Raw genomic sequence first — 27,965 nt, 5'->3', positions numbered from 1 at the left:
ACCAAGGTCGTCTTGGCTGTCCCTCTTCCCAGTGAGAGAGCCAGAGAGGGGAAGATGTGCCAGAGCTAGAGAAGCTCTCTCCCTCAACAGGGGTGACGAGCCAAGGCACATAAGGCCTCTCTCTGCTGGCACACTGGGTGCTGGATAACTAGCTACAGAGGGAAATAGAGGGAGGGATAGGGAGCTGAGCTTGTGACGGCCATATCTCAGGCCCTTTCTCATGTTTTCCTTTCTTCTGTCATTAATGGCTCACTTTTGTTTCTTTTGGCTTTACCATGTTTAAGCACACTTAGTTGCCCATTTCTTCCCAAGTGTATTCTGTCATCTCCTCAGGCTAGCCCCCCCCCCCAATGCACACACTATCTCTGTCTTGATTTTGGCACGATCTCTTCTTTCCCCTTGTATCAGTCTTGCGCTCGGTGTCTTTGAGGCGGGCCTAATCTAATCAGCGGAGGGGAGGCGGCCGGGCCCTGAAAAGGAGCCGGGGGAGATTTAATTGGGCCCGCGCTGCTGGTCGTGCTGGCATGTGGCCGGAGCCCGCATCGGGGTGTGAAAGCTCCAAACAAGCCAGCCTGCCCTCTAATTCGGCCACAGGGGTCGTTGGCTCATCCGCCCCCCCCCTTCTCCATGCCTACGGCCTCCCTGCTCCACGGCCCCCACCGCTGGCCTTGCTTTAACAAGGCAACGGCCATTCACGTCCAGCCAGCCAGAAAGAGTAGGAAATTGGCAGCCCCTTGTCCAGGCCGACTAAGACAGAGGCCAATGGGGACTGAAAAGAACCAGAGGGGGATGAGGGACGCTTGGAAGGCAAAGAGGGGAGGAGGAGAGGCGGAGGGTGCTATTGTGGCGATGTTGCGAGGGTGTGGCTAACCATCAACCTCAAAGGCCTTTCTCAAGTTTGAAAGAAAGTCTTTTAACGGCTCATATCTTTTTTCTTTTGGTGGCTCCTCTGCAGCTATGACTTCACCTCCAGAGATAGCTCTTTAGGCCTTTAGTGAGGGCAAGCGGTGTGCATTCAACAAGTGTTTGGAAACCCCCAAACGCTCTAATAGAAGCCCCTTTTTTTTGTTTTCTTTGTTTTCATTGAATCCATTTGGTCTTTGCCCGGCGATGGCTGCTAACCTTATTAAGACTCTTGGCTTTAGTTTTGGCCGTGCCTTACCTGCCACCGTCGGACAAATGGACCCAACTGTTTGGCCTCTCATGAGGCGTTGGGCTGCCGCCAATCTCTCCATGCCGTCATGAATTATACATGTGTTTCCCAGTGATGATTTCTGCTTTGACACACCAACACACATGTACTTGCACGCACACACTCCTTCTCCACCCCTCTAAGGAAAGAATGCGCTTGGTTGGCAGATCAGAGCGGCAGAGGGGCTCTTAAGGCCAGGTGCAAAGGGGGGGAGGATGATGTGGGGGAGGGAGTGTGGGCGAAAGGGGTAACCCGTGACTTCCAGACCAGCCTCTGCCAGGGCTGTGAAACGCTCCAGCGCTGCCAGACCCTGTCCCCTGTTCTCCCCGTTCCCTCCCTCCTTGCATCTTTCTTATCCCCCCTTCTTTTCTCTCACTCTCCACAGGGAGCTGGACCATAATGACATCTCGGGCACAATAGAGGACACCAACGGGGCCTTCTCTGGATTGGACAGCCTCAACAAGCTGTGAGTGTCTCCTCTAGTTCTTTCTTTTAGTTCCCTCCGCCTCTCCTTTTCCTCCCGCTCTTCCACTGAGTCAGGGATCCTCTCTGCTGTTCTTCAAAAACAGAAGGGAGCTTTTTCTTAGTTTGCATCCAAAAGTTTCCCTCCAAATCCCGACTCACCCTCCATTGCCAGCTAAGTTCAGCTGAGTTCAGTTTAAGGCTGCAGAGTTTGAGTTATCTGTCCACTTTGGACCCCCACACTTCATTTAGTAGGGAAGTATTCGCACTGAACAAAGACATATAGGGCCCCTCTTCCCTCTTTTACAAGGCGTGTTCATGAAACATCGAAGGCAATATTGTATTATTGTACTCCTGTCATCCTGTGGAAGCTTAGGCCAGTTCAATCTGGCTTTCATCTCACCATTTCATTGTTTCACTGTAGCTTCGTGGCCAAACTGGAGTCTCTTTGCTGTTAATTGTTCAAGAAGAAGACGGAGTGACTCATTTCTTTTCACAATTACTCAGCAATGTTTTCCTTAAAGGCAGCTAGTAAAAAAAGTTCAATATCGAGAGTTGGCAACTTGAGAAATGACTACGGACGAGGAATTTCTGGCACTGATGGGCAATCATCAACATGAAAAGATGATGTCCAGCCAAGATGGTTCCCAGTGTGAGCACCGTTGAAAAGAGAAAGAACGGGAGAAAGGGCTTTTCTTCGAGCTGGCAGGGGTTCGCGCCCCAATAGGCTTACTTTCTATTTCTCCTCCAAGCCTCTGCTCCTCTCGTCCCCTCTTTCCCAGTCCCTGTTGTTTGGAACTGAGAGAGGGTAAAATCGAGGGCTGCATTCAGTCATCAACATCAAACGCAGCGTACGCCCCGCCCTCTGACCCTGCCCCCTTTTGTCACGGCGTTGGCGGAAGCGGCCCGCTGCAATCCCGACGCTGGCAGAGAGGGCCATGGGAAAGAGAGATGCAGGACAGAGAAGGAAAGGCGTGAAACATCAAAGTGTCCACCACACACACTGGGTTTTCCTAAAGCAGCTTGTGAATGCCACCACATGGGAGGGAATGGGTCTTACAGATCTAAGCCAAATAAAATGATGAGTAGATCTTCCATTTTATTCAGATTTTCATATTCTTTGATAGCCTAACATAAATTCTGGCAAAGTAGGGTTCTTGTCTTCCCTGGGACAAGACAGCCGTTTGTTTGTGTGTACATGTGGTTGGGCTCTAACACCGGGGTCTTCATTGTGAACCGGCCATCCGTGTCTCCTCTTCCTGTGAAGTGAGGGCGACAACAGGAGAAGAACAAGTGAGGGATAGTTGTGTGTGTGTGTGTGTGTGCGTGTGCGTGTGCGTGTGCGTGCGTGCGTGCGTGCGTGTGTGGGGGGGGGGGATTAGGACCAGAAATCAGAGGGAGCAGCAACTGACGTCTTGGCTCAAAACCAGACTCGACAGGCACGGACGCATACACTCACATGGTGGCACGTATGTGGACGCACAAGCTCTGTGAAACACGCAGCCCCGCCTGCTCATTGCTGTTTAATTCTAATAAAGATAAAAGTGTTCTTTGAAGAGCAGCGCAGAGTCCCCCAACCCCTTCCAATCTCCCCCCACCCTTCCTCCTGGCTAATCTCCACACAGTTCGGATTTCCAATACCCCAACCCCCCCCCCCCCACTCTTATCAGATTCAGCCTTGCTAATTGTGCTTCTCTCCCTCTTCTCTTTTCACCTTCCCTCTTCTCACCCCCTTCCTCCCCTCTCTCTCTCTCTCTTCATCTATTGACACCCTTCATGTTTGGAAACGGCAGAACTCTGTTTGGAAACAAGATCAAGTCGGTGGCCAAGAAAGCCTTCTCTGGCCTGGAAACCCTGGAACACCTGTGAGTATCCCACAATGCTTGGCTGCCCCTCCTCTCCGCCGGAGTGAGAGTGAGGAAGAGAGGGTGGAGTGTAGGGTGGTTGGGGGGAGGGATTGCCAAAAGTTGCTGGCAGAAAGCAGACTGCTAGCAATTTAATAGCGTCTTTGTAAAAGGAGAAGACAGAGGCTTTTTGCGAGCGCCCAGCTGCTTCATTCTCGTTAGCCTAGCTCGAGCTCAACTTTGGCCTTTTTTTTTCTCTTCCTGCCTCTGCGCAGGAACAAAGTTATTGAGCATATGGCGAGCTCCGCAGAAGAAATGGAATTCCTATAAGCTCTTTCACAGGCCTTCGTCGAACGAGGGCAGGGAGGGATGGAAAAGCTGGCATGTAGCACACTCAGACAGGCAGGCCTGGATATTTCCACCTCGGTTGAAAGTCAGATCCTCGCTAATGAAACCCCGTGTGTGGCTGGAATGTGTATACAGTTAACATGTGCGATGTCCCAACAGGGTCCTGGGAGAGAATGCCATTCGTTCCATCCAGTCTGATGCCTTCAGCAAAATGAAGAACCTCAAAACCCTGTGAGTACTGTTGATGCATTCGCACAAATACACATCATTCATGTGCACGACTCAGGCCAGCGGCCTCAAACGAGATTGCAGCCTCAGCGCTGTTGGCATCCTTGCACACAGTATCAGAATCATATTATTTTTTATATTATATTATAACATATTATTCATATTCATATTCATATTCAGTTACAAGGTGCAATGGGCCTGATATATACCACATGTACTTACTCCTCCCTTCTACAGTGACATTCAGAGCGACAGCTTCCTGTGTGACTGCCAGCTGCAATGGCTGCCCGACTGGTTGGCGACGCGTGGTCTGCAGGCCGGGGTCAATGCCACCTGTGCCCACCCGGAGAGCCTTAAGGGCACGAGCATCTTCCAGGCTCCGTCCAACAGCTTTGTGTGTGGTGAGTTATGCGTGTGTTTAATCTTTGTTGATGTGGGCGGGGGTGTTGTTCACGAGGGAACGTTCAACTCACTTTGTCTTTTTCCTTTTATCTCGTCCTTCCAATAACTGTCCTCACTCTGAGACTCCTTGTCCTCCTTCTCACGTGCTGTCTTTTGCCTCTTCTCAGACGACCTTCCGAAGCCCCAGATCACCGTGCAGCCGGAAACGTCTGTGACGGTCCTCGGCAGCGACGTGCGTCTCACCTGTACGGCCGCGAGCAGCAGCAGCTCCCCGATGAGCTTTGCGTGGCGCAAGGACCAGGAGCTGCTTCGCCACGCGGAGACGGAGAACTATGCCCACGTGCGCGCTCACCACCAGGGCGCCACGTCCGACGTGCCGGGCGCAGCTGGAGGTGTGATGGAGTACACCACCATCCTGCACCTGCGGCACGTCACCTTCGCCCACGAGGGCCGATACCAGTGCATCATCACCAACCACTTCGGCTCCACCTACTCCAGCAAGGCCCGCCTCATCGTCAACGGTAGGTTTTCTTTCTTTTTTAAAGGACATTGTGTAAAGGACTAGAGCCTCTTTGTTAAGATGGACTATATTATTATCATGGAGGAGGAGAACTGCTTTCATTCTGGTTGTAAAGGGTAAGATGGCAGTGCACATGTGGGAGGAACATGGAGGAATATAAGTGGTCCAGTGTCAAGCTAAGAGAAGATAAACAGAGACAAACCACTCCAATATCTGCTGATATGTGTGCGATTACATAATGTCCAACAGATACGATGCCTGTTTATGTTCCTCTCATGAGTTTCAATTGTCCCGTTTGACAGTGGAGCGATTGAGATTAGTGGCCATGCTGAGTTCTTCTCTTTCACTTGAATAAAGTCTTCACTCTCACTCGCCGGGCCTCCATCTCTCCTAGGATGGTATTTGGAACAAATTGATTTATCTGCATGTCAGCGCTAACAGGGGCCATCTCCTCTACGCTCTGTCACTCTGCTTTTTCGGCGAGTGGAGAGTATTAATCTTGGGTTTTGGTTGCCTGCCCGAGTCTGCATCAGACCTGTAGCTGCTTCTTGTCTTTGTGGCGTAATGTAAGAGTTACCTATAGAGGTTTCAATCATGGGCACTTGCCCAGAAGTTCACTGGTTTGGATGCCAGCACCAGCTGTGAAAAGCGCGGGTCGCGAAACTGAGCGCTCGGCGCTCTGTAATCCCGAACCACTGCCGTCAACGCTCTTAACCCGAAACCGCACGGACGATACTGACGCAAGCAGTGTCTCTCCTCTGTCCACAGTTCTCCCATCCTTCGTGAAGACTCCCCGGGACAGCACCATCCGGACGGGCCACACAGCGAGGCTGGAGTGTGCCGCGGAGGGCCACCCGGCGCCGCAGATCGCCTGGCAGAAGGACGGTGGCACGGACTTCCCCGCCGCCCGGGAGCGCCGGATGCACGTCATGCCCGACGACGACGTGTTCTTCATCATGGACGTCAAGCCGGAGGACATGGGCGTGTACAGCTGCACCGCCAAAAACACGGCGGGCACCGTGTCCGCCAACGCCAGCCTCACCGTGCTGGGTAAGGCGCCTCCAGCTAATATCGGCACATTATTTGACTTTTGGCTACAGTTTTCCCACATCCACAAAAAAAATGAGCACTTAGTAAAAAGCTTGGCGCTCAGTTGGGAGTTGGTCAGTCAGAGGGCGCAGAATGAGAGGCTTTATATTTTTCTTTTCTCGGCAGCTGTGGCCTTGCTGCAGGTCAATGGCCAAAGGTCACAGTTGGGGGGTCAAAGGGGGGATGGTGGGGGAAGCAAAAGCGGGGACTCACAGAGGGGTGTTTGTTAGGCATTCCCACCCACCCTCCCACCTTCTCCTCTCTCGGTTGGAGAGACAGTCATGGCTGCTTCACTGCAGGCCTCAGTGCTCCCAGTTTATTGGCTGTTTTACGCCATTAAATCAAACAAAACAGAGCTGCTCTCCTATAACCATCTCAGGACATAGATCATCTTTGTCCTTTGTCTTTGAGCGGAGCAAAGCAGTCCCTTGTTAAACAGAGCTTAAGAAACAAAGATGGGGGGTTTCTTTGCGAACACATAATATTCACGAGCCTTAAACTTCCCTGAAAGAGCTCAGAAGCAACTGTTTCTATTTTTAATGCGGTCCGACTGGTAGCGGCGGTATTTTAGGGGACACATTTGCATATTGTGCAGCTTGAGAGAGGCTTGGGAGCTTAAACCGCTGTGAAGTCTGAGCGCTAATCCACCCAACAATGTAAAATATTGCAAGCGACCATGCCTCTGGACTGAAGCGGTGATGTTTGGGTTTGAGGAAGGAGAGGGGGACGGGGGGATGACTGCAGTCGAGGGGCCCCTGTCTGGAAAAGAGTGGCGGGGGAGAAAAATGGGAGCCAAAGAAGAACTGGAATGGTGGAGTCGGTTTGTGGGGGGAAGGTAAATGGGATTTAGAGAAAAGAAAGAGGGGGGGGATTGATGGAGAGGTAGAAAGTATTGATAGAAGAGAGAGGGGCGACTGAAGTGGGTTAAGTGAGATCTCTTAATCTGTGTATGTCCCACTGTGAGGGGAAGTGCTCAGTCTGAGAGGAGAGGCCTACCTTCACACACACACACACACACACACACACACACACACACTCGGTTCAATGTGCTCCATTCAGCAGAATGTGAGGTTTCCAGGGAAACACTGAAAACATTGTTCTGAGGAGGATCCTGTCCCGAGAGAAGTCTTGTTTGTGTGCTGTAATTAAAACGTATGACCAAGTGAAGTGATTCCAGAATCTGTCAGGAATACAGATATGACCTCAGATGTATAAATAGGATTGTTCGATGAGACCGTCATTATGAGATAAGCTTTCAGTGGTCGGATATCAAAGTCAGAGCATCACACTTTGTGCTCGGCCTATCAAGCTGACTCACCTCGCAGTAATCAGTACCGTGAACAGACGGAAACCCGAGAACGGACACCGAAACCTGCGAGAGAATAACAATAGAAAAATAGGAATGGCGTACCTCAGGAATCCTAACCGCTCCTCTCCTTACACAGAAACGCCACACCTGGCCCAGGACCTGGAGGACCGCAGCGTGGTGGTTGGCGACACGGTGGCCCTGCAGTGCAAGGCCCTGGGCAGCCCGCCGCCCCGCATCACCTGGCTGCGCAACGACCAGCCGCTGCGCCCCTCCGACAGACACCACTTCACGCCGGGGAACCAGCTGCTCGTCATCGGCTCCGCCTCGCTGGAGGACGCCGGCCGCTACACCTGCCTCATGTCCAACACCCTGGGCACGGAGCGCGCTCACAGCCAGCTGGTGGTGAACCAGCGCCGCGGCCCCTGCCAACCGGCAGCGGGGCCCAGCTCGGTCACCATAGGGATCGTGGTCATCACCGTTGTGACGAGCATCGTGGTGACGTCGCTGGTGTGGGTTTGCATCATCTACCAGACCAGGAAGAAGAGCGAGGAGTGCAGCGTCACCAACACAGGTGAGCTGGGATCTATGCTGCCCCTTTATCATGGGTAGAAATAGCAAACTAGGAGGATCTATCTAAGAGAAAACATATATATATTGACTAATTGTGTCACGGTATCCACAACCCTGGTTGTAATGTCTTGTGTTGGGCTCTCTCATTTCTTCCAGATGAGACGACAGTTCCTCCAGACGTACCCAGCTACCTCTCCTCCCAGGGCACGCTGTCCGAGCGGCAGGATGTGTGCATCCGAGTGGAGGCCGGCGGTGGACCTCAGCCCAACGGACACATTGTGGACCCCACAGGTACCCGACAGCTCAGTCTCTGCCCCCCCGAGTCGGCGTGTTGCGTAACGTTGAAAGGAGCACCACCTTCCGTTGAAGGCCTGCTCGGCATCAGAAATAATTACCGCAGACACCCCGTAACCGCAGTGTCGACATCCAGTTTCCACAGTCATTTATTTTCCCTCTCCCCCGCCTGCCTGCAGGTTTCGACGGCGCAGTAGCGTGCACAGATTGCATGGAGAGCGGCAGCAGCTACTCCAAAGATTCCGACTACCTGACGCACGGGTTCGGCCCACCCGGAGGCTCGGAGTACCAACAGTACTCCGTCCCCCCGCCTTACTCTCACTGTTATCCAGGGGAGCTGCACGACGCAGGGCCACACTCGGGCCCGCTCTGCAACGGGACACCCAACGGGATCCGGAAGGACATTCAAGGATCCACGTTTCCAAAAAACCACAATACGTTACAGCTGAACCAACAGGATAAAAAAGGTAAGGGGATCAGAGTGCAGCGAGTTTAGAAGAGTAGCTCGCAGGACCTGCACTACGACTGCCAACAGATTCCAACAGACATCTCCCAAAGACAAAAACACTCCTCCAGGAGGCTTTTTAAAGTTGCTTTTCTAAGAATATAATTCATGTTATGAAATTATTAGGAATTTAGGAACCATTGTCAAAGCAAATTCCCTTGAACATGATACTGACGGATTGGCTCCTAACAGAATTTGACAGAGTATCATAGTTGCACGCCCAGAGCCACTCTGGATATCTCTCTGAGATATAGCAGAGAAGCACCGAGTTCTCCTGCAGTTGCACGTCTGGGCCTGTTCTGGGATTCAGCCTCTTTGGCAAGCAGTAATACCCGTGGAAATGGCCTCCAAATACCAATTCTCACCTTCACATGTCAACGCGGCAGCCTTATGCATACATTCCACTCCCTCTGTATCCTAACACACACTGACTTCTCCCTTCCTCCCTCCCGCCTTCTCTTTCTTTGTCGGTCAGTGAGCAGAGCGGGACAGACGCCGGCGTGCGCCCCGTCGCTGGAGGACTCCTTCCACAAGCCGGTGAAACTGCCCGGCGTGACGAGCCGCGGCGGCGTTCTCGACAGTGACTGCGAGTCTGAGCTCAGGCAGACTCTGCTGTCCAACGGACACACCCTCAGAGTCTCTCAGAATGACAGCGCCCCCCTAAGGAGAACCAGCGACTAGCAGGCGCTCCATCCAGCCCGAAAAGCTGACTCGCAGTAGCCGAGAGGGCTTTTCATTTTTTTTTTGCACTGGGAAATAAACTGCTACCTCATATCGAGGCGTATTTGATCCTGAGCCCTCCTGGATCTGGACTGAAAAGGGAGCACCAGGAGAGTGAAGAGCGAGGGGGGCATCCGGAGTTTTGAAGGCGGAGCTTGTGTGGGTGGCGTCCCATCTGAGCGTATCAGCTGTACATAGTTTAAAAACCTTCCTTTTTGGGAGGTGACCAATAAAAAGTCTAGCTCCAAAAAAATGTGACTTGCATTTGAAGCATGTAAATGTAGGGAATCTTGTACAGTGTATGTTTGTGCAAGGGGGGGGGGGGGGAAATATGCCTTTGGACATTTGACTGTACATAAGAGTTTTCTTATATTATATATTATATAACTTTTACAAAAGAGTATTTGAATTTATGTGCATGACAAAGAAAGGAGTGATGGTATTTTTATTTTTCTTCAAAAACAACACAAACAGCCTTTTTCAGCTTCTACCAACATTCAGCTGCGGTGCCTTAATGCATGATCAAAGAAAACCCAACTTGTAATAGCATATATCAAGAGAGATACTGGTACGCTCTTTATCGCAAACAAAACAAACACTTGATTGCACTTGAATGTTTTTTTTTTTCTGTTTTGGACAAACGCTGCCGACCATGGCCTTACAGAAACACAGTTCACATCCATTGTTATCGTATGAAGGAAGAGCTTTGATGTCAATTTATTTTTGGTACGTCAGGTGGTTCATGCCGGGATATTTGTGGGCCGTCAGGTTAAAGCACTTTTTTTTTGTATTCCCGTCATAAACGAGTAGATTGTTATCGGCCGACCGGAAAGTAAAACCTGTGAGGAGACATTCTTATTTTGTCGCGGTGAAAGTCGACAGTACATACCGTTCCATTGAGGCTCTTCCACCTGTTTCACAATACTACTAAGTAACCGAGAAGCTGCTCTGAGAAAACATTCGTCTCTGACTCTTGATTAGTGTCTCAGAAAGTGACTTTTGCACCCAAACTTAGGCTGACGGCCTGTTTTGTTGTTGTTACTGCTGTAATGTGCCTCAACATCCACCGTCGTGCATTCACAGGTGAGCGGCGGGGGTGCTCTGCCTCTGTCGCATCACCGCAATGGGACAATAACTTTCTCATCGTCGCTACAGTCCGATAACGTTGGCGGTAGCTAAAGGTTTATGCTGTGAACAGTTGGGAAAAGCTTGTGAAATGTGCTCTAACCAAACTTGGGAGGTTAAACGCAGGACTGTCACAGTCCCTGGACACACTGGGTCAGAACTCAGTCAAAAGTATAGTTACATTGCCTAATGCATGCATGCATTTTCTCCAGCGTGCCACTCGTCTGAACTGTGGTCCGTTACCAGTGGCCTTATCGAGGTAAACCGGAGGACACGCTCCTCTGGTTACACCTGACAGCACCTATCAAGAGATGGTCAGAGATCACTGCTGGGAAAACCAATCCCAGTGGAGCAGGTGAAAGGGACAAGAGAGAGAGAGCGAGAGGTGCAGTTCGCGTTCTGAGTAATTTATTGAAAACCGTTGTACCAATGTCAAAGCTGAAACCGTGAAGTGTCTAACATGGCATTGAAGTGTCTAATAAAAAAAAATCACATTTTGCTATTATTGGGAGCGTTTTGCCTGTTTTTCTTTCATCCATCCATCCATCTAGATATAGATATCTATAGATAGATAGATATCTATATAGATATCTATAGATAGATAGATATCTATATAGATAGATCTATATATAGATCTCTCACACACACACACAGAATGAAAGGAGTGTTAAACAATAGAGTCCAAAAGAGCTGAGGCAGCATTTAGCCCTGCTCACATGTGCGAGAGGTTATGGAGAAGCCATCAATTCATAGACGTGAAATCCAGAGACCTTGATCCCCATAGCAGTGAAGTAGCTTCTGCCTGGCGCGCACACACGCGCACACACACACACGCGCACACACACGCGCACACACACACGCACACACGCGCACACGCGCACACACACACACACACACACAAGGAATGTGTCCTGGATCCCTGAAGCTCCAAAGACAGCAGGCATTTATTTTCCTTCTGCGGGCTGTTTAAAATATTTGCCATCAAGTCAGGCTGATTGAGGGTCAGTTGCTGACCAGAATTTGCATTCCCTATGGATGTGTGTCACGGGATGATTGACGCGCTACCGGCCCGTGGCCTCCACCAATCACACGCCGACTATTGTTGTCCCAACAGCCCAGGGACGAGCAGCATGACGAACACTCCCCACTTGTGAGGCCATCCGTCTCCTTTACCAGCTCTTCAGCTTTACCTCTGTGGTGACTACAAGGACCACACAGCTCATTCAGTCAATACAAGAAGGGAAAACACACCAACACGAACCGTTCCTGCATATATCATTTAAATAATCCTTTAGTGACACGCAGAGGAGGGATCTTCTAGTCGTGTAATACATTATTTTGGATAGCTGTGTGCTATGGTTACAATAGCACACATGGTTACAAATGAGAACATGCTTCTTAAACATGTCGACCATTGAATGAATCCCTGAGAAAACCAGATTTGGGTGAACTGCCCCTTTGTTTACATGGGCGACTCCTAAGTAATCTGCCTACCCCTTAAATGATTCAAGAAACCGACTTAAATACATTAAAAGTAGAACTGTAGCTGTAGTCACTGCGTGTTCAATATGTAGAGGTGCTGGTAGGTGGCTTTTACTATTAGACAGAGCCAGGCTAGCCGTTTCCCCCTGCTGCCAGTCTTTGTGCTAAGCTAAGCTAACAGGATGCTGGCTGTGGCTACCTGTTTAAAGCACGGACACAATAGCAGTATCAACCTATAACTCTCAGAAAGAAAGCAAATAAACTAACTTTTTACAGTGAAAATCCATCTTTTCAACACTTACTATAAGTACCTTCATTGGATAGAGGAGTTGACACATTTCCTCATAAAACTATAGCTATTTATGTTACACCATTGCTCTATTGATTAACACATTGTGGATAAGCCTACAGTTTCACAGGTTTGAGATTAAGAAGTCACCCTGTATACTAATTCTTTCGACAAGAGCTCCAATCAAGCCAACTAATACAAATATTTCACAGACAGATATACCCCAAACTAATAAAAAAATGCTTCTTAAGTGTTAAATTAACGCTCCTGCAGGTGGATGAGCTCAGTTGTGCTCCAGAGGGGATTTAACAATGGTGTCCCTCCCCCGGTGGGTCTCTTAATAAAGGTGGTCTGGCTGAGCAGAGAGAAAAATATGGATAAAACATTAAAAAGATCATGAAACCAAGTAGAGGGAGATTTCCAGGGTAGCTTACAGCGGACCGAATCACCAAACCTCACCTCGAAGCATAAAAAGAGACCGTCTTTAATACCACAACTCATTGATTCACACATACATGTTTAACAGTAAAGATGGCTCATGTGACAGGGCGTGGCTCCATTTAACCAAACCACTGGTGTTGTTACAGAAGTGTGTGCGCTCAGCCCGTTAAACTCAGGGCACTGATGAGCAGGAATGCAGCACCCTGGGTAATGCCACCAGGCCTGTGGACGACTCCTCCAGGGGACGAGGTCACTGCTTCCACCTGCTGTCCCGTCCACCAAGTCGGGACTCGGGGACAGTCGCAGAGGACGAGCTGCTACAGCAGAGAGCGGCGCACCTTCTCGTAGGCTCCCAGGAAGATGAAACCTCCCACGCTGATGAAGGCCGTCCTCGGTATGCCGCCCGCAAACAGACTGCAGAGGAAGAAGGGAACAAGCGATGCAGGATATATGAATTCTGAAATCACTATTATTAATGCAAATTCAAAGCAAATCGGTATCTAAGAGATATTTGGACTTTGCTGAAAAAAACACTGAAATCAATCACCGTGTACTGCAATAACATGACATCAATTATAAAAGTTGTGTTAGTGCGATACAGTATAGTGCTGTTTAAGTTGTATATGACTTATGATTGACACACTAACCAATGCATGCAACTGTTATATGATAAACAGTACTATTATAGCAGTAAAGATCACTCTTTCATTCACTGTTTTCATCATTTAATTTCAATGTTCATACACTGTATAGATATATAGATAATTAATACTGATTGAAACTAAAGGTTCATTATATTTTGTGATTTTTGTGACATTTTTAACTGTGTTAACTCGAAAAAGACTTATAGCTAAATGTATGACTAGTTTGAGCTAGTTTTACAAGGTTCTTACTGAAGCCACAAAGAGAAATGTGTCAATGCTGAAAAATATTTGTTTATTTTGCCCAGAATGTTTGCATTTTCTTAGGTTTGCCACATGCACACACCTGAACCTCATCTAGCAGAAACAGTTGCAGAAGGAAGTAGGTTTTTCTGTTGTACTTCTCCAAAGTTTGCCTGCTGCAACTTTAATTATCCCCACGAAAAGAAAAAAAAAACCCTGTGAACAGAGCCGAGGGCAGCTCAGGCCGTATCGGGTATCACTCCACCGATAGAAAGTATCTGTGAGTGATTTACGGTGCCTGCGTGGAAGCAGGGCCTCGTGTTCGGGTGCAGAGGCTCCATGGGAGCGGGTCAGGCGTGAGGCCTTGTTGGTGGAGCCACTTTACAGAAAGGGCAACAAGTTACGGCGACGGAGGCCCAACAAGAAACCGTTGATGTTGCGGGGGTCAGAGGATGTGATCCGCCGTGAGAGAGCCCAACAACCATCCCCCCCTCTCCCACCCTTCCTGCTACACACAGCTGTTTTTGGGATTAGGCTTCAAGCCCCCACCCTGAGGCCTCCCTGGAGCTCTCATTCCCCCTTCCTTCTCTCTCTGTGCATGACTGATGGCCGAATCACATCCACACATGTCCCTCTGCTGTCCATCCACTTCTCCCCGTCTATCTGTCCAGCGACGGCCCCCTCAGCTGGCTCAGTTGTTGGGGGATTTCTCCTCCGTTTTCCCTTTCTTGCTGTGTCATCTACTTCTCAAGACACGCGCTCACTTTGTCTGTTTATCTGCCTTTTCGTTACTCTCTCTCTCTCTGCTTTTTTATTTCCCCATTCCTCTCTGCCTGTCTCTCTCTCTCGCCGTGAATTTGCCTACCAACACCTTCCGCCTGCCAATCCGCCCCCACGCTCACATGGTCAGGCCCTATCCAAGCCAGATGTAACGGATGAAGAGTATTGCGTGTTTGTGGATGTGTGCCTGCGAGTCTGCGTGAGGAGAAACGTCTACGCACACAAAATCTCTGTCTGCATTCATCATCTGTGTGTTAGTACTTGTGTTTCTGTCCATTTCAATTTAAAAAACAAAAACTTCTAAAAGTTCAGTTTGGTTTCTATCAGGTGCGCTTCAGCAGATACTGTAAAGAAGGTTCTCTAATAGGCCGTTTTTTAGGGCAGACGTTTTGACCTTGGTTAGTCTTTCCACTCTCTCATCACATTTTGCCGTCATGGATTGATCTAGAGTTCATTGCATTACACTCCATAATCTTTTGCAATGATGCATTCACTTCTATGCTGACAATCAATAAAGAAGTTTCCATTGCTCCAGAAAAATAAAGCTAGAAAGTGGACCTTGATTTAGTGCTTTGACACTTAAAGTGCAGCTTTCACTGTAAATCTGAGATTTGGGTCACTGGACAGCGTGTCATCCCAACTATTCACACAACTCCAAGTTTCAGAATGCCCCGGCCCAGATCGTGTGTTTTTAAAAGTCAGCCAGTGAAGGGATAGCCTAAAAGAGAGCGTATGCGTGAGACGGAGAATCCGAGTGCGTTTGTGTAAGCACGGACGACTGGCGTAAAGGCTGCAAATACACGCAGAGACATTAGTCAGACGTTGTTGTCGTGCCCTTCAGCATGCTCTTTCCATCTCAACACAGCTTTCCATCACCATCTGCTGAAACGTAAGTCACAGGCCCGCAGCAGGAAAGTACTGAGCATTACTCACACAAGGATATTATACATGATATCCAAAGCGAATCAAAGTACAAAGACACAAAAAACGTGTACACTGAGCAGACAGACAGCTTAACAACACAGTAGACGCAACATCTTCTCATGTGATGGGCCTGATTGCCAGCAGTGTGAGGAAAGAACTAATTTTAAACTCAACGCTCTTGTTTTGTCTCAGCTCTCTTGACTACTGTTACATTTCCTGTCTGGGATCAGACCCACCTGTGGACTCTGAGACGTCAGAGCAGAGCCAGAGCTCAAATATTCCCCCCCCCTCGGGTGCCCTGACTCACTCTTGACATCACAGCCTGGCCAGCCACTGAGAGGTGTCATCTCCCTATTGTCGGGTCAATCACCTCTCCTGAGGAATCGGGACTAAATATAGTGTCGAGGCCCGACAGGAGACTTCAGAAGAGCAGCGGTGAACTCGTCGTGGCTTGCAGTTGAGAAACAAATGCTGGCACTCGTGAAAAAGACAAGGGTGGAAATCCTCAAATGAATGTGGGACCACATTTCTGCCACTTGTGTAGGAGCAGGAAATAATTCTAGGGTAATGCAACTTTTTCATTAGGAAAAATCAGAAGAAAGAGACCAGTTTTAACCTCTGTGGGTCTTCATCAAAACAGAGAAAGATACATCAGCTGGATGTTACACAAAGTCCTTCAGTAGTACTTGAATTTCTGGGACAAAAGGTGGATATTAATAACAAAAGTCAAGTCAAAAACAAAGATGTTACAGCAGTTTCCCCAAAAAGCACAAAACACCAATTTGTCCTTCCAAACACCACATACACAGTGAAGGAGACAGACTGTGTCTGTGGCTTTAGGGCTGTCCTCTGGGAAAGGAGCGCATTGCACATCTGTGCCAACAACACACCTTCATAAGTCTAGTAATACTCTATAGTTTCCCAATTATCAAAAGTGCTCAACTTGTTCAACTTAATTTGTTACGGCGAAGAACAAAGAGATGCCATAAAAGTACAAATAAGGCTCACCACAGATTTCCAGAGCCTCTGCTTTGTTGTGTGGATGCGGTGCAAACATGTCATTTGTTTACTTTTCCTGCTTCACATGAGGCACAAAGCAGACACAGCCCGGAGGACACGCCGCTTATTAGTCTTTTGTTTTGACACGATTCCCGGTGCAGTTTGGTAACTGGGGGAGGCCGGTGTGTGAGCTCCACACTGCTCTCTGCTAACCCGGGGTCTCTGGGGCATGGCACACACATGGAAGCACTTTAGAGCTTCACTACACTGCAATTGGTCCCATTACCATAATTACAGCTTTAAAGCCCCGGCAATTTGTATCAGGCATGCACCAGCGCAACCACCGGGCCTTTGGCCCTGCGGAGCAGCACCCCCCCCCCCTCCTTTTGCTCTCTACACTCTCTTTTGTCTCTGCGTTTCATTCTCTACTCTCATTCTCTTAGTTGCTTTTTTTTTTTCCCTCATTCTCCACCTTCTCCGGTTACATCGATATCAGGAGAGAGAATGATTATTTTTCCAGGAGTTCATCATGTTGTAGAGCTCACGGTGCATGCTCTCTGGGCTGCACAATGTGAGTGAGTTCTACAGCTGGCCCCGGAGGACAGTTGGGAGAGATAGAGGAGGATGGAGAGAAAGAACAACATCAACGGTTGCCGTGTGGTGCGGAGGTGGGAGACGGGCATCAAAGAGCTCCTCTGTACGTTACCACTTGGTCACTGTTGCAGCTGGGAGAGAGGGATTTAGGGTTTTGCATCGAGGGCCCGCCAACTATCAGCTCATTGAGATCGTGCAGTCGTCTCCAACATGAGCTTCATTCAAATTGAAGGCTGGCTTATTACTGAATTCTGAAAGCAGTTTGTAGGGAATCACCCTTGGCTCATATTAAATACAAAAGCTGAAATGCAATTTGTCTTTGATTAGATTCCAGCACTTCAGTCTACACAAAGAAAACAACAACACAGTGTTTACGAGTGTGTTTGTGAGACAGAGAGCCGGAGAGAGATGTCCCACTGGTGTTTGGCTCGGTCCCAAACCAAATCTGCAACGAGCATTAAGCCGAGGTGCATCTTAACTAAATGATGGCAGCTTGTGCACAAGCGGGCCAATTATTCACCGCGGCTGAGGGTTTGTTTTAGTGCTGGCAGCCCTCTGCGGCCCCATTAGACCTGGCCTTTTGTCCGGTGGGCATCATAAACACGTCAAAACACTCAAATAAACCCTTCCTCTTGGACCCTGAAACACCTTAATCAATAGGACAGTGCAGCAAGCGGGCAGGAAAAGCTTTTAAACATGTCATTTTTCAGCCGAGGCTGTAAATTCATGTTCTCCCCCCCCCCAGAAGAGCAACTCTATCATCAAACTTGATTACGTGAGGGATCAGGCGGAGTCAAATCAAATCATGTGAAATAGAAGGTCTTTTAAATGGGCTGGGATGAAACAGGTTGTGTTCTGTGTTAAACGATCGCGATGGCCTTTGAACATATCTCTAACATGAAGACGCACACTCACCCTGAAAGGCCTTGGCTCTTCCACACCTCGTGGAGCACTAGTGGGATGTTGCCCCTCGCTGTGGTCGATCCGGCCTGGAGAGGGAGAGGGAGAGGGGGAGAGAGAGAGAGAGAGAGAGAGAGAGGAAAATAGAGGCGTGATGACGGATGGATCGTCTCCTTCACTTCCTGCTTCTCCAACAGACACCCTGTTTAGTCTTCCTCGGCTGAGCTTCCTTCGACTCCCCCCTCTCCCTCTTTTCATTCCTCTGTGTCTCCCTCTGTTTCTCCTCATGGACAGCTGTGTCAGCGAAGGTGACACCTCCAACACCCACCCAGGCACCTGCCATTTGCCCACCCAAAAACACACTCAACAAGTCCTCCCCGTCTCCCTCCACGCCCGTCAGCCTGGAACTTATATTTACACAATACGGCTTAGCCGGCCAGGGAGTTTTTAATCCATCACTGTGGAGTGGCAGAGGGGGACGAGAGCTGCAGGATGGGGCCAGTCGGGGTTAAGTGAGGGTGGGTGGTGGCAGAAACAGAAAGAGACAGCGGAGGGCACAGTACAATGAGGAGAAGCGAGTAGGAGTGTATGTGCGTGCACGGGAATCTAAGCTACAGCTCACTGAGCATGTTGGAAACAGTTTGCGGCGTCCGCCGAAAATTGCGACTCCCAGATCTGCTGGAACGAGAAGAAGATTCCCACATTTCATTCATGTGAGGAGGAGAAAAAAAGAAAACACCCCTATTCCTCATGTTTCTGTTGGAGACAGGTGGCTGAGATTTGACTCATCTGACAAGTTTTCTTTTCCTTCACCGCTGTGGAACGGTGGAAGGGGGGAATGGAGGAAGAGGGTGTCCAAAACACACAAACACACACACACACGCACACACACCTGTGTACCTTATGCTGACATACAAAAACATCTTCAGGCAGCTCAATATATACAATTATTTTTGCTTAAGTTGGCTTCCTGCTTTGTTATCCGAGTTTATCACAATCATGTGCGAGTAAAGACACGCGCTTGATGCTGACCTTCTCCGCATTCTCGGCATCCACAGTGATGCATGCAATGAAATTAAACAACAGCGGCGAGTGTTCAACAAGGTGTTGGACCATGCCAGCCTGACACTGACTCCTGTGTTTGCCACAATCGGCTGCAGTGGAGGGTAGCGAACATGACATTGATGGCAGCAGTGTGGTGCACTGGCAGGAACCATGCCAGCCTGAGGAGAAGAGCAGTGTTGTACGGTAGCGGCGTAGGAGGCGGGCAGCAGCAGCGTGGTGTGCCAGGGATGTTGCTGGTGCTGCCGCCAGGGCCGTGTGGGCAGGGGGGGGGGGGGCTTTGCAAGTCCAGCTGTGTCCTGGACATCCGCCCGCTTTGACCTCGCCTGCACCAGGCTGCCTACTGCACAACACGATTCTTTCATGCTGTCCGGCGCAGAAGAGAAAGAACCTTCTCCTCTGCTACTGTGGTGACGGAAACTAATGTGACAAGTTCCAACACCCACATTTCCTCCCCTTCGTCCAAGCCAAACTATCCATACCCATCAACACCAGCCTTACTCTCTCTCTCTCTGTATCCAAACACTCTCCTGCCTGGACTTGTCCTCCCTTGCTGCTGTGGGAATTTGAAGATAGAAACCAAACTAAAGTCTGACACGGTTTTTAAAAAAAAAAAAAGGACACGTTACCTTTTAAGGTGAGGCACTTCAGGTGGAAATGGAAATTTGAACTGCAAAGTCCATTTTGAATTATGCTGCTTTGAAGATATTTCATGGCCTCATAACTTACACAAAGCACATTTACAATTGTATCTTTTAGTACATTTTTATTAGAGCTGAAACTAATCTGTCAATAAGTTGATTGACAGAAAATGAATCTACACCGTCTCAGTAATCAATTCATCATTTTACAAGCAAAGATGCCAAACATTTGCTGCGTTTCTTTGTCATATGTGATCGTAAACTCATGTCTCTGAATTTAAGTTGGCAAAAAATAAGACATCGTCTTTGGTTTTAGGAAATAACGATGAGCAGGTTTCACTATTTTGTGATATTATCGAGACAAAGCGATCAATCGAGTGAGAAAACTATTTACGGATCAAAAATGAAAATAATACTTTTTTGCAGCACTCGTTTTTGTGCTGGCTGGGTCAAATATAAATGGCTTAGTGACATATTGGCATTCTTTTTGAACTTGACGACTAAATCCAAATCCACCAAATTTATTAGCATGCCGCTTTTGTCCATGACGAAATACTAAAAAAGCCTGAAAGCTGCACAAAGGATGTTTCTTTTGTCATGTCTATCTAATGGACTACGTTTCCATGTTTAAAAAGAAAGCTAACATGTAAAAGTGTAGAAAATCAAAGAATAAAATAAAATTTAAAAAAAACATTTACAAACTATTGCAATTACTAACTACTAAATACTCCACAGATTGAAACAGGAAACCCACGCTGGATGGACTGTGAACACAGACACCTCCAGTTTGAATAGATACAATGTATCATATTGGCTTCCATTTCGTTGAATACCTAGTGAATACATAGCGCTGGGGTTTTATCAGCTGACTTAAGGAATCAAAAACTTGGCCTTATAAAGTTATAACCGAGCTTTGTTGAGGCAGCGCAGGCCAAGTCCTTTGCTTGGTGGTGAATTACAGCAGCTGCATTTCGAATAATGTTTACAGGAAGCTTTTGTTCCATGCAGTTCCACCTACAGCCAACGGCTTCTCGCAAGAGATCAAGACTGTCTGACTGTTTTGTTAATTCAAGTATCTCATTAATTAGTTTGGTTGTTGGGTTGACGGAACACTGCGTCTTCTCCAAGGACAGTCTGTGTGTGTGTTTGTGTGTGTGATTGTGGGGGGGCTGACTGGGGGTAACTCTGAACTCACTACCCTTTACGTACACACACACACAGTGAGAGAAGCCAGACATACAGTTAGAGTGAGCCAGAAGTGAAAGAGGAGGTGGATGGAGTGAGGAAGAGGAGGGACACCACTACACAGAGGGAGAGAGAGAGAGAGGACAGAGTGGAGGAGTTAACAGGAGGGACCCTGGCCTTCTGGTTCACCTCTCAGTGACAAGCAGCCTTGAGATGGAAATTCCTCTGGAGCAGCAACAAGTCCTCGCTCTAACACTAACCATGTACCCAAACATGTCTCACCGACACTGTCCATAGTGCAGGTCAGGTGATAGATGTGTGTGTATGTCTCACTACTGTCCCGGTGCTACCTCAGCCTGCTTTGTCCTGTGTGCGGACACTGTTGAGATTTGCTCGGGCTGCAGTCCCTCTCAGCTCTCTGCCTGCGAGGCATCACCCGACAGCAGTGTTTAGAAGTCACTGCCAGAGGAGGTGGTGTGGTCTCTGTGTGTGTGTGTGTGTGTGTGTGTGTGTGTGTGTGTGTGTGTGTGTGTGTGTGCGTGCGTGTATACCTTTGCGAGAATGATCCTGGTCTTCGCAACGTCAAGAGGGGTGGTAACAAATGCCGCTGCTGCACCTAAAAAAGACACACACACACACACACATAGCAAAGTGCTGACATAAAAGGGCCTCTCTTTGCTCTTAGAAGAGTCTTTAAATATTGAAAATAAACCCATAACAAAAGTCCAATTACTTAACCACAGATACAGTAACATATTAACTCTTGGCCCTCTGCTCCATTTACTTCATAAAAATGATAATATTCCCCATCTGAGACCTTCCCTGCTATTAGACCACAAAAACCAGACGGACACACTTCTATTCCCACCGCCCCCTCCCACTGCCTCATCCAAGCCACACCTTCCACTCCACACACACACACACACACACACACACACACACACACACACACACACACACACACTGTATGCACAAACATGAAAAATAAAACCCTTTTGGATACATTCAGATGCACACAAACGCAAAAGTCTCACACACACACACACACACACACACGTTCAGGCCCACAAATGCACACACACTCCCTCCAATTAGTTTTATAGAGCAGTTACACCATAACTTCCCTCCAAGTTGGAAGCTGGATGGGCGGCACGATCCAGAGGTGTCCCCTCTGAGCCGCAGTGTGTGAAAGTGAGAAACGCTGTGTGCGTGTGCGTGTCACTCCGCCACAAACATAGCAACTGCTCTCGGGTAAACATATCCATATGGGCCACCGAGGAGCAATGTGACTGTAAGTGAGCTGAGGATACAGGAAAGCATTAGGACCAGTGTGGTGCAACACACCGTTACCTTTTACTAGTTAATGCTGCCTAATTAACAGATTTGAGGATTTAAATTTTTAGTTTCTTTTTCCTACTTGGTGGGAAAAAAAGTTCAGCGAGGATAAAAACATACAGCCTGCAGCGTTATTGGATAGCAGTAAAAGAAGGACTTACAACACGGAGCGCTAATGTGGAGGATCTAAATTTGGCTGGAAAAACCATGTGATGAAAGTTAAGACGCAAATCAGACGGTGATGTAATCTCGTCTCTGGCGAGGTCTTTTTTTTTTTCTAGGTGGCTCAAATGGGGTCAAGTGCGTCGTAAGTGAAGGCAGCTTACAAGTGGAGATATTCAGGATGACTAACGGCGCCCGTGTGAGCATTTCCAGTGTCAAACAGATTATGTATGATTGAAAGAGAGAGTGTGAAGCGCGATGTAAGGGGAAGTGACTGAAACCTGAGGATCCCTCTTGGACAGCAGCTCAGTCGCAGAGGGACGTGAACTTGATTCCTGCGCTGGACCCACACACCCCCCACACACCACCCCACTACCCCCTTCCACCGCTTTCTTTCTCTACTCCCTTTGGCACAGATTGCCTTTTATCCTCCCAATTAGATATTTGTCAATAATTTTTCCTGTAACGTATTAACAATTTTCTCAATGTACTGGAAATGTCGTCTGTTTTAAGCTGAATACTATAATACTACAAATCTGTATAAGTCCATATTCATTAATAGTTATTACGGGTTTAATCTACACTAACTTTACAAAAGGTTCAACTCCTCTAATGTAAGAAGAAATACTCTTTTTCTGACAACTCAACACAAGTTTTTAGGACTCGTATCAAAATGACGCAGTCAGTTCCTTATCTCGCATCTTTTTTCCTCTGCACGTCTGTCTGACACCAACTAATCCATATCGCCAGTCTCCTCTTTCTCTTATTCTATTCTGATTTCTTTCTCCTCTTCCTCCCAGCGTGGACCGTGTCCAGGTGGGGTGGCGCAGGGCCACGTCTCAGCTCCTTGGGGTGCCGTTTCCTCATCCCCTCTTCTCTCCTTCACCTCCATGTCTCCATCGCCCCTGGAGAAGCTAACCTCGACCTTCCTTTCCTGTCTGGCGTGTTGTGGCGTCGCAAGAGTTATGGACTGAAATCGTCCAACAACTGCTCCACGGACGGGTCTGCAGAACTGTTCTTCTGAAAATATGCATTTTGTTTGTGGTTCTGCCTTTTTCATCATGATAAAAGTGAAGACTGAGGAAAAAAAGATAGATGATGCGACGCATTTTTATTCAGAGCTACAATACTGGAGGTCGAGGTCTTCACGGGTCCACCGGAACCCTGGGACCCAAGACAAGACCCGGGACCTGTACAGGTTTGAATCCACGGTTTATACGGTCAATCGGGTCCAGGTCCAGTACAGTTCTATTAGCATAGGTCCCTGGTCTGTTTAACATCGGATCCGAGAAGACCCTGCCGTGATCAGACAGCGCTGATCAGGAGTCAAGAAAATGACAAAGCTGATTCTAAAAGAATAGCATTTGTCATCAGTTATCTTGACAGCGAAGTGGCATTTCAAGTTGAAATAATAAGTGGATTTGCCATGCTGTTCCAATCAGCTAGAGGAGTAACAGAAAACCTTTGTTTTGCCAGCTTTCTTGGCAAGAAGGACGGATTAAGGAGGGTATAAGGCTACTAACACATACATTAGACACATTAGGTTGGACGCAAAGTTTTGTTTTGACAACTTGTAAATCAACTACATAATAGCAATCAGCTGCGAAATCATTGACAATCAGGGTGCGGGTCCATCAATTCTCGGTTATGCATGGGTCTGCGTTCCAGCTTTCAAACAGTAGACTGGTCTGGCCCGTCTGGATTTATATCATTCTCTCTGGTTACAGTGAAACTGTAGCCTACTGCACAAGACAAGTTTGTTTTTTTGTGTGCCTTCATGTCAGTATCTGGCCATTTAATATATTTTTTGGCTGCCAATGCCTCTCTATCAAATCATTGTACCCCCGGACATCTGCAAATCTGCAACTCAACTGTATACAACTTCTACTTCAGAGGAAAACATTGTGCTAGTACATTTACCCCGATAGAGAGATGGTACAGGTTATACTATAGATTCAGATTTTACTCCTAAATATTATGAATCAAAATACAATTAATGATCACGTATTAAAGTGCCCAGCATTACATTGTAAATGAAAAAGCTCCAGCCTGCGGAGCCCTGAAGCTCCATTCCCGCTGCGGGACAGAGGACTGTTCGCATGTTTATTAACAGTTTATTAATATTGAAAGTCTCGCGTGTCCAAATTGCACCAAATTCGACACAATACTTCAATCCCGGACAGTCAGACAGACAGATTCCCTGCATAGTCAGTTAAACCATATCCTTGATAAGGCTGACACTGGGCTGTGACATCTGTCTTTGGTATGCGAGACCTTTATCTTGACATGGAACTCAAACAAGATCATCAAACACACAACTATGCTCAAATTCAACATTTGAAACATTGACAATCACTGAATCTCTTTGACTTGTGCTTCTAGCCCCTACCTAGTATTTTACAGTCTGATGTACAGTCTCTAGTTTCTGTCTGGTCCTTTCCCCTATTCATCTTGTTTTTAGTCCACTCCACTTCCCCTCAGTCACTCCTTTCCTGCGCCTTTCTCTCTCTCCCTCTCTATTAAACCACTTCAGGCCCCAGTGCTCAGGAGGTCACACAGCTGCAGGGGCCCATACCCAGGAACCGGCCCCTCTCATCCCCGCTGTCTCCTCCCTTCGTTGTCTGTCTCTCCCCTGATACCCATTCAGACTCGGTCTGCTTTGGTATGATTTTTTTTTTTGCTGAGTATCTTGAGAACTATGATAATGAGGCATTTTCTTAGACAACAATGCAAAATCCCTGCAGTAAAATGTGCTCATTTAGCGCTGAGCAATGTCTAAGGAATTGGCTGGATTTGCTTTCATCCATTCTTCTCTACTCGGTTCTTTTTTCTGCTCTGATCTGCTGAGCAGGTGAGGATGTGATTTGCCAGCTGAGCTCACCTTTGTGGAATCTGGCTTTGGGTAAAGTTGTCCTGCCCTCCTAGCCATCTATTCACAAATCCACCCATCCCTCCCTTCCCCCCCCCCCCCCCTCCCCCCCCCCCCCCTCCCTCTCTCTCTTCCTTCTCCGCTTCTTTCCCAAAGCAGCAAATAATCCTCTGCACCTGCAAAAGCTCCGCACACTGCAGCCTGCCAAGAGTAGAGCGTGTGACCTTGCCTCCGTGACCACAGAGTCTGGGAGAAAGAGAGGGAAATGTGGAGAGAGAGAAAGAGAGGGTTGTCGATAGAGGAGGATGATGAAAGAGGGAGAAAGAGGGAGGGCAACAAAGAGAGAGAGAGAGAGAGAGAGAAGATTGTAGTTAGTGGAGATATCAGACACATTGAAAACACATTGTGAACCTTGGTCTGCTCTGGGGTCCGGGGCCCGCAGCTGGGAACCGGGCTGTCCGGCTATTTTTGTGTAGCCTTTTCTCCCCAGTGATGTCATGCTACTCGTTTCCCAAGACGCGGGACGGGACAAGAGGGAGGCATGAGAATATATGTTGCAGCGGCCCCACTCCGTCATCTTTACACATTTTGTCCAGATGCCATCGCGTTGAAGTACAGAGTGTCTACGCACATTCACACATCACATTATCAGCACAATCTCTTATTTTTGTTAACATTTAGCTCAACTACTTTTGTTGGTAGAGCCGTAAAAACATACACAGGGGTGTCAAACTCAAATTACATTGGGGCCACTGGCCAGGTCGTCCTGTCCAAGTGGGGCCACTTGAACACCCCATAGAAAGAAAAAGCTGCAAAACTGCAACAATACAAACTCGGGAGCGGAGCAACTGGTGTTTCCTTCTCCTTTCCTTCAGCATACTGTTACGCATGTTTAGTAGAGTAATGATGAATGCAATTGTGTTCCTGGAGAACGACAGCTAGAAGTGGCAGTAACTCACATATAAAACTATTATCTTGAAACTATCTGTGCCTCCAGGTCAACTTCTCTGTTAGGCTCAAAGCCTTTATATTGACAACTTGAGAAGTGGAGGGTGGTTAATGAAATTCCCATGCATCCGGTCTGATAGAGTGGTAGACCTGCTAAACAGAAGGTTGCCAGTTTATTAGGATTTTGTCAATAAAAGTGACATTAAAGTTCAAGTGCATTTAAAAAGCCTTTGTGTGTCTAAAAAAAACGCTCGCATCACAGGACTGCTTGCCCAAATGCAACCGGCTACTGACTGAAACCACCTGATGTTTTTGTTTTTGTTTTGCGGAGGAGCTCTTTGGTCCCTCTTCCTCCCCCGACTAGTTTCAGCAAAGCGGTGCGGAGACACAAGGTTAGTCTTTGTATAAAATGCATGTGGACAGCTCGGCTGCCTCGGGCGTTGCGAGGTATGATTACTTCTCAGGGAGAGCAATTGAGCAACAGCATGGAGCGATTACTAATACTTTCTTTGCCCCCCCGCCGGGAGTTTAATCGGTGGCATGTTATCTCCTTCTCTTCCTATCTCTCACACATGTGGACATCACAAAAAACCCTGTATGCTTGCACAGCACATGCAAACACAAACAAGTAAACGCACCAGAAAAAAAAACTAAAAACACAGAAAGGAGAAGAACCGGCAGGCAGCGTGAACGAGCTCAGGATGTGTCATGTGTATTCCATTAGAGGATAGATTAAAAAGGAGATTTTGTTTTCCACATCAAAGGCCTCGCGCTGGGGGATTCCTCTCCGTCTCTCTCCCTCTCCGAGTCTCTCATGAATAAATAATAAGGGGTAAACCTGGGAAAACAAACTTTCTGACCTCTGAACCCTTGTGTCAGGGCCAGTTTGCACCTGGACGACTTCCCACAGGAAAGAGCCGGTCGGTCCAGCACGCGAGTGTGTCGGTGCATCGCGTATGTGTAGTGAGACGCCACTTGTAAGCGCATCTCATTGGTTAAATTGGAGTTCCCATCGTGCCTTTGACACAAAATTCCTTGAATTTTCTGCGGCTCTCGCTTGGTGTTCAAGTCATAACCTAAAAGTGTTACACCCTCCTGTTTTGCTAATGTTGTTGTTGAGGTCGCAACAGATGGGGTAAACTGCTGTTGGGAAAAACAACAAAACCACAATATTGAGGAATTAATGTCTGAAAGAACAGTGAGAACTATGCACATAAGTCTGGTGAGAAAATACAAATCTCTTTGCAGTGACCAATGTGTAACATTTGTTTATATTGTGGGACTTGCCTCGTGAATTATATGATGTTCCTGCCTGGATAAGCCTCTCCATGATATGACAGACCATCTCGGACGAGTTGAACTTAATGCACTCTACGAAAGGATTTCTTACTCCTCTTCCAACAGACCCGTTGCAATTGGTTGTCGTTTTTTTCTCCCTTTTCCCTCTCTCTGATTCTCACTGACAGCTGTGCTGGCTCAGCGTGAAATAAAAATAAAAAGGCCATAACGCAGCACATTACTATGCCACAGAGAAGATGGGAGATCTTGCCGCACACACGTGCACTCTCAAGATTCCTTCTCGCTGGCATTTTGAAAGCTAAATCACGTTATTCTTGACAGTGAAAGCCTCTCAACATCTTGGTGGTCGCTCTGAAAGGAATGGCAGTAAAAATCAGTTATTGTTGCAGGAAGTTGTTTTTACTTCTCCTCGCTCGACTAGTCGGCCAGTCGCTGCTATTGTGACCGAGGAAATGCCTCATTAGCTATACACAGCACCATGTTAGTGCAGAGGATACACGTGGGAGGACTGGGAGTAGGGAGCCAATGGAGAAGAGGGCAAGGAGAAAGAGGAGAGGGGAAGA

General features: G+C 47.9%; 2 protein-coding genes across 4 annotated transcripts in view; one reads left to right on the top strand and one right to left on the bottom strand.

Moving 5' to 3' along the window:
- lrig1 (leucine-rich repeats and immunoglobulin-like domains 1) overlaps positions 1-11,113 on the top strand; it is a 33,511-nt gene extending 22,398 nt beyond the window's left edge. Inside the window, exons 9-18 of the mRNA XM_031854783.1 lie at positions 1,578-1,658; positions 3,448-3,519; positions 4,006-4,077; positions 4,312-4,475; positions 4,644-4,997; positions 5,765-6,046; positions 7,531-7,965; positions 8,121-8,255; positions 8,438-8,725; positions 9,239-11,113. Coding sequence (XP_031710643.1) covers positions 1,578-1,658; positions 3,448-3,519; positions 4,006-4,077; positions 4,312-4,475; positions 4,644-4,997; positions 5,765-6,046; positions 7,531-7,965; positions 8,121-8,255; positions 8,438-8,725; positions 9,239-9,444 — 2,089 coding nt within the window. The 3' untranslated portion in view covers positions 9,445-11,113. The remainder of the gene's footprint in view (positions 1-1,577; positions 1,659-3,447; positions 3,520-4,005; positions 4,078-4,311; positions 4,476-4,643; positions 4,998-5,764; positions 6,047-7,530; positions 7,966-8,120; positions 8,256-8,437; positions 8,726-9,238) is intronic.
- Positions 11,114-11,492: 379 nt separating this feature from the next.
- Positions 11,493-27,965, bottom strand: part of slc25a26 (solute carrier family 25 member 26) — a 45,510-nt gene continuing 29,037 nt past the window's right edge. For 2 of the 3 annotated variants that reach the window (XM_031841573.1, XM_031841500.1), the window contains exons 7-9: positions 25,332-25,401; positions 21,341-21,405; positions 18,371-20,905 (exon numbers count right to left, since the gene is read on the bottom strand). In XM_031841573.1, the coding sequence (XP_031697433.1) occupies positions 20,483-20,905; positions 21,341-21,405; positions 25,332-25,401 (558 nt within the window). In that variant the 3' untranslated portion in view covers positions 18,371-20,482. Of the gene's footprint in view, positions 13,235-17,916; positions 17,991-18,370; positions 20,906-21,340; positions 21,406-25,331; positions 25,402-27,965 lie in introns of those variants that run through there. The other variant, XM_031841640.1, reaches the window with a different exon arrangement.

The sequence above is a fragment of the Anarrhichthys ocellatus genome, unplaced genomic scaffold (assembly GCF_004355925.1).
Source record: "Anarrhichthys ocellatus isolate YVR2014 unplaced genomic scaffold, GSC_Weel_1.0 scaffold1, whole genome shotgun sequence".
Classification (NCBI taxonomy): Eukaryota; Metazoa; Chordata; class Actinopteri; order Perciformes; family Anarhichadidae; genus Anarrhichthys; species Anarrhichthys ocellatus.
Note: the sequence above shows the minus strand (reverse complement) of the source record. Positions and strands in the feature narration are given on the sequence as shown.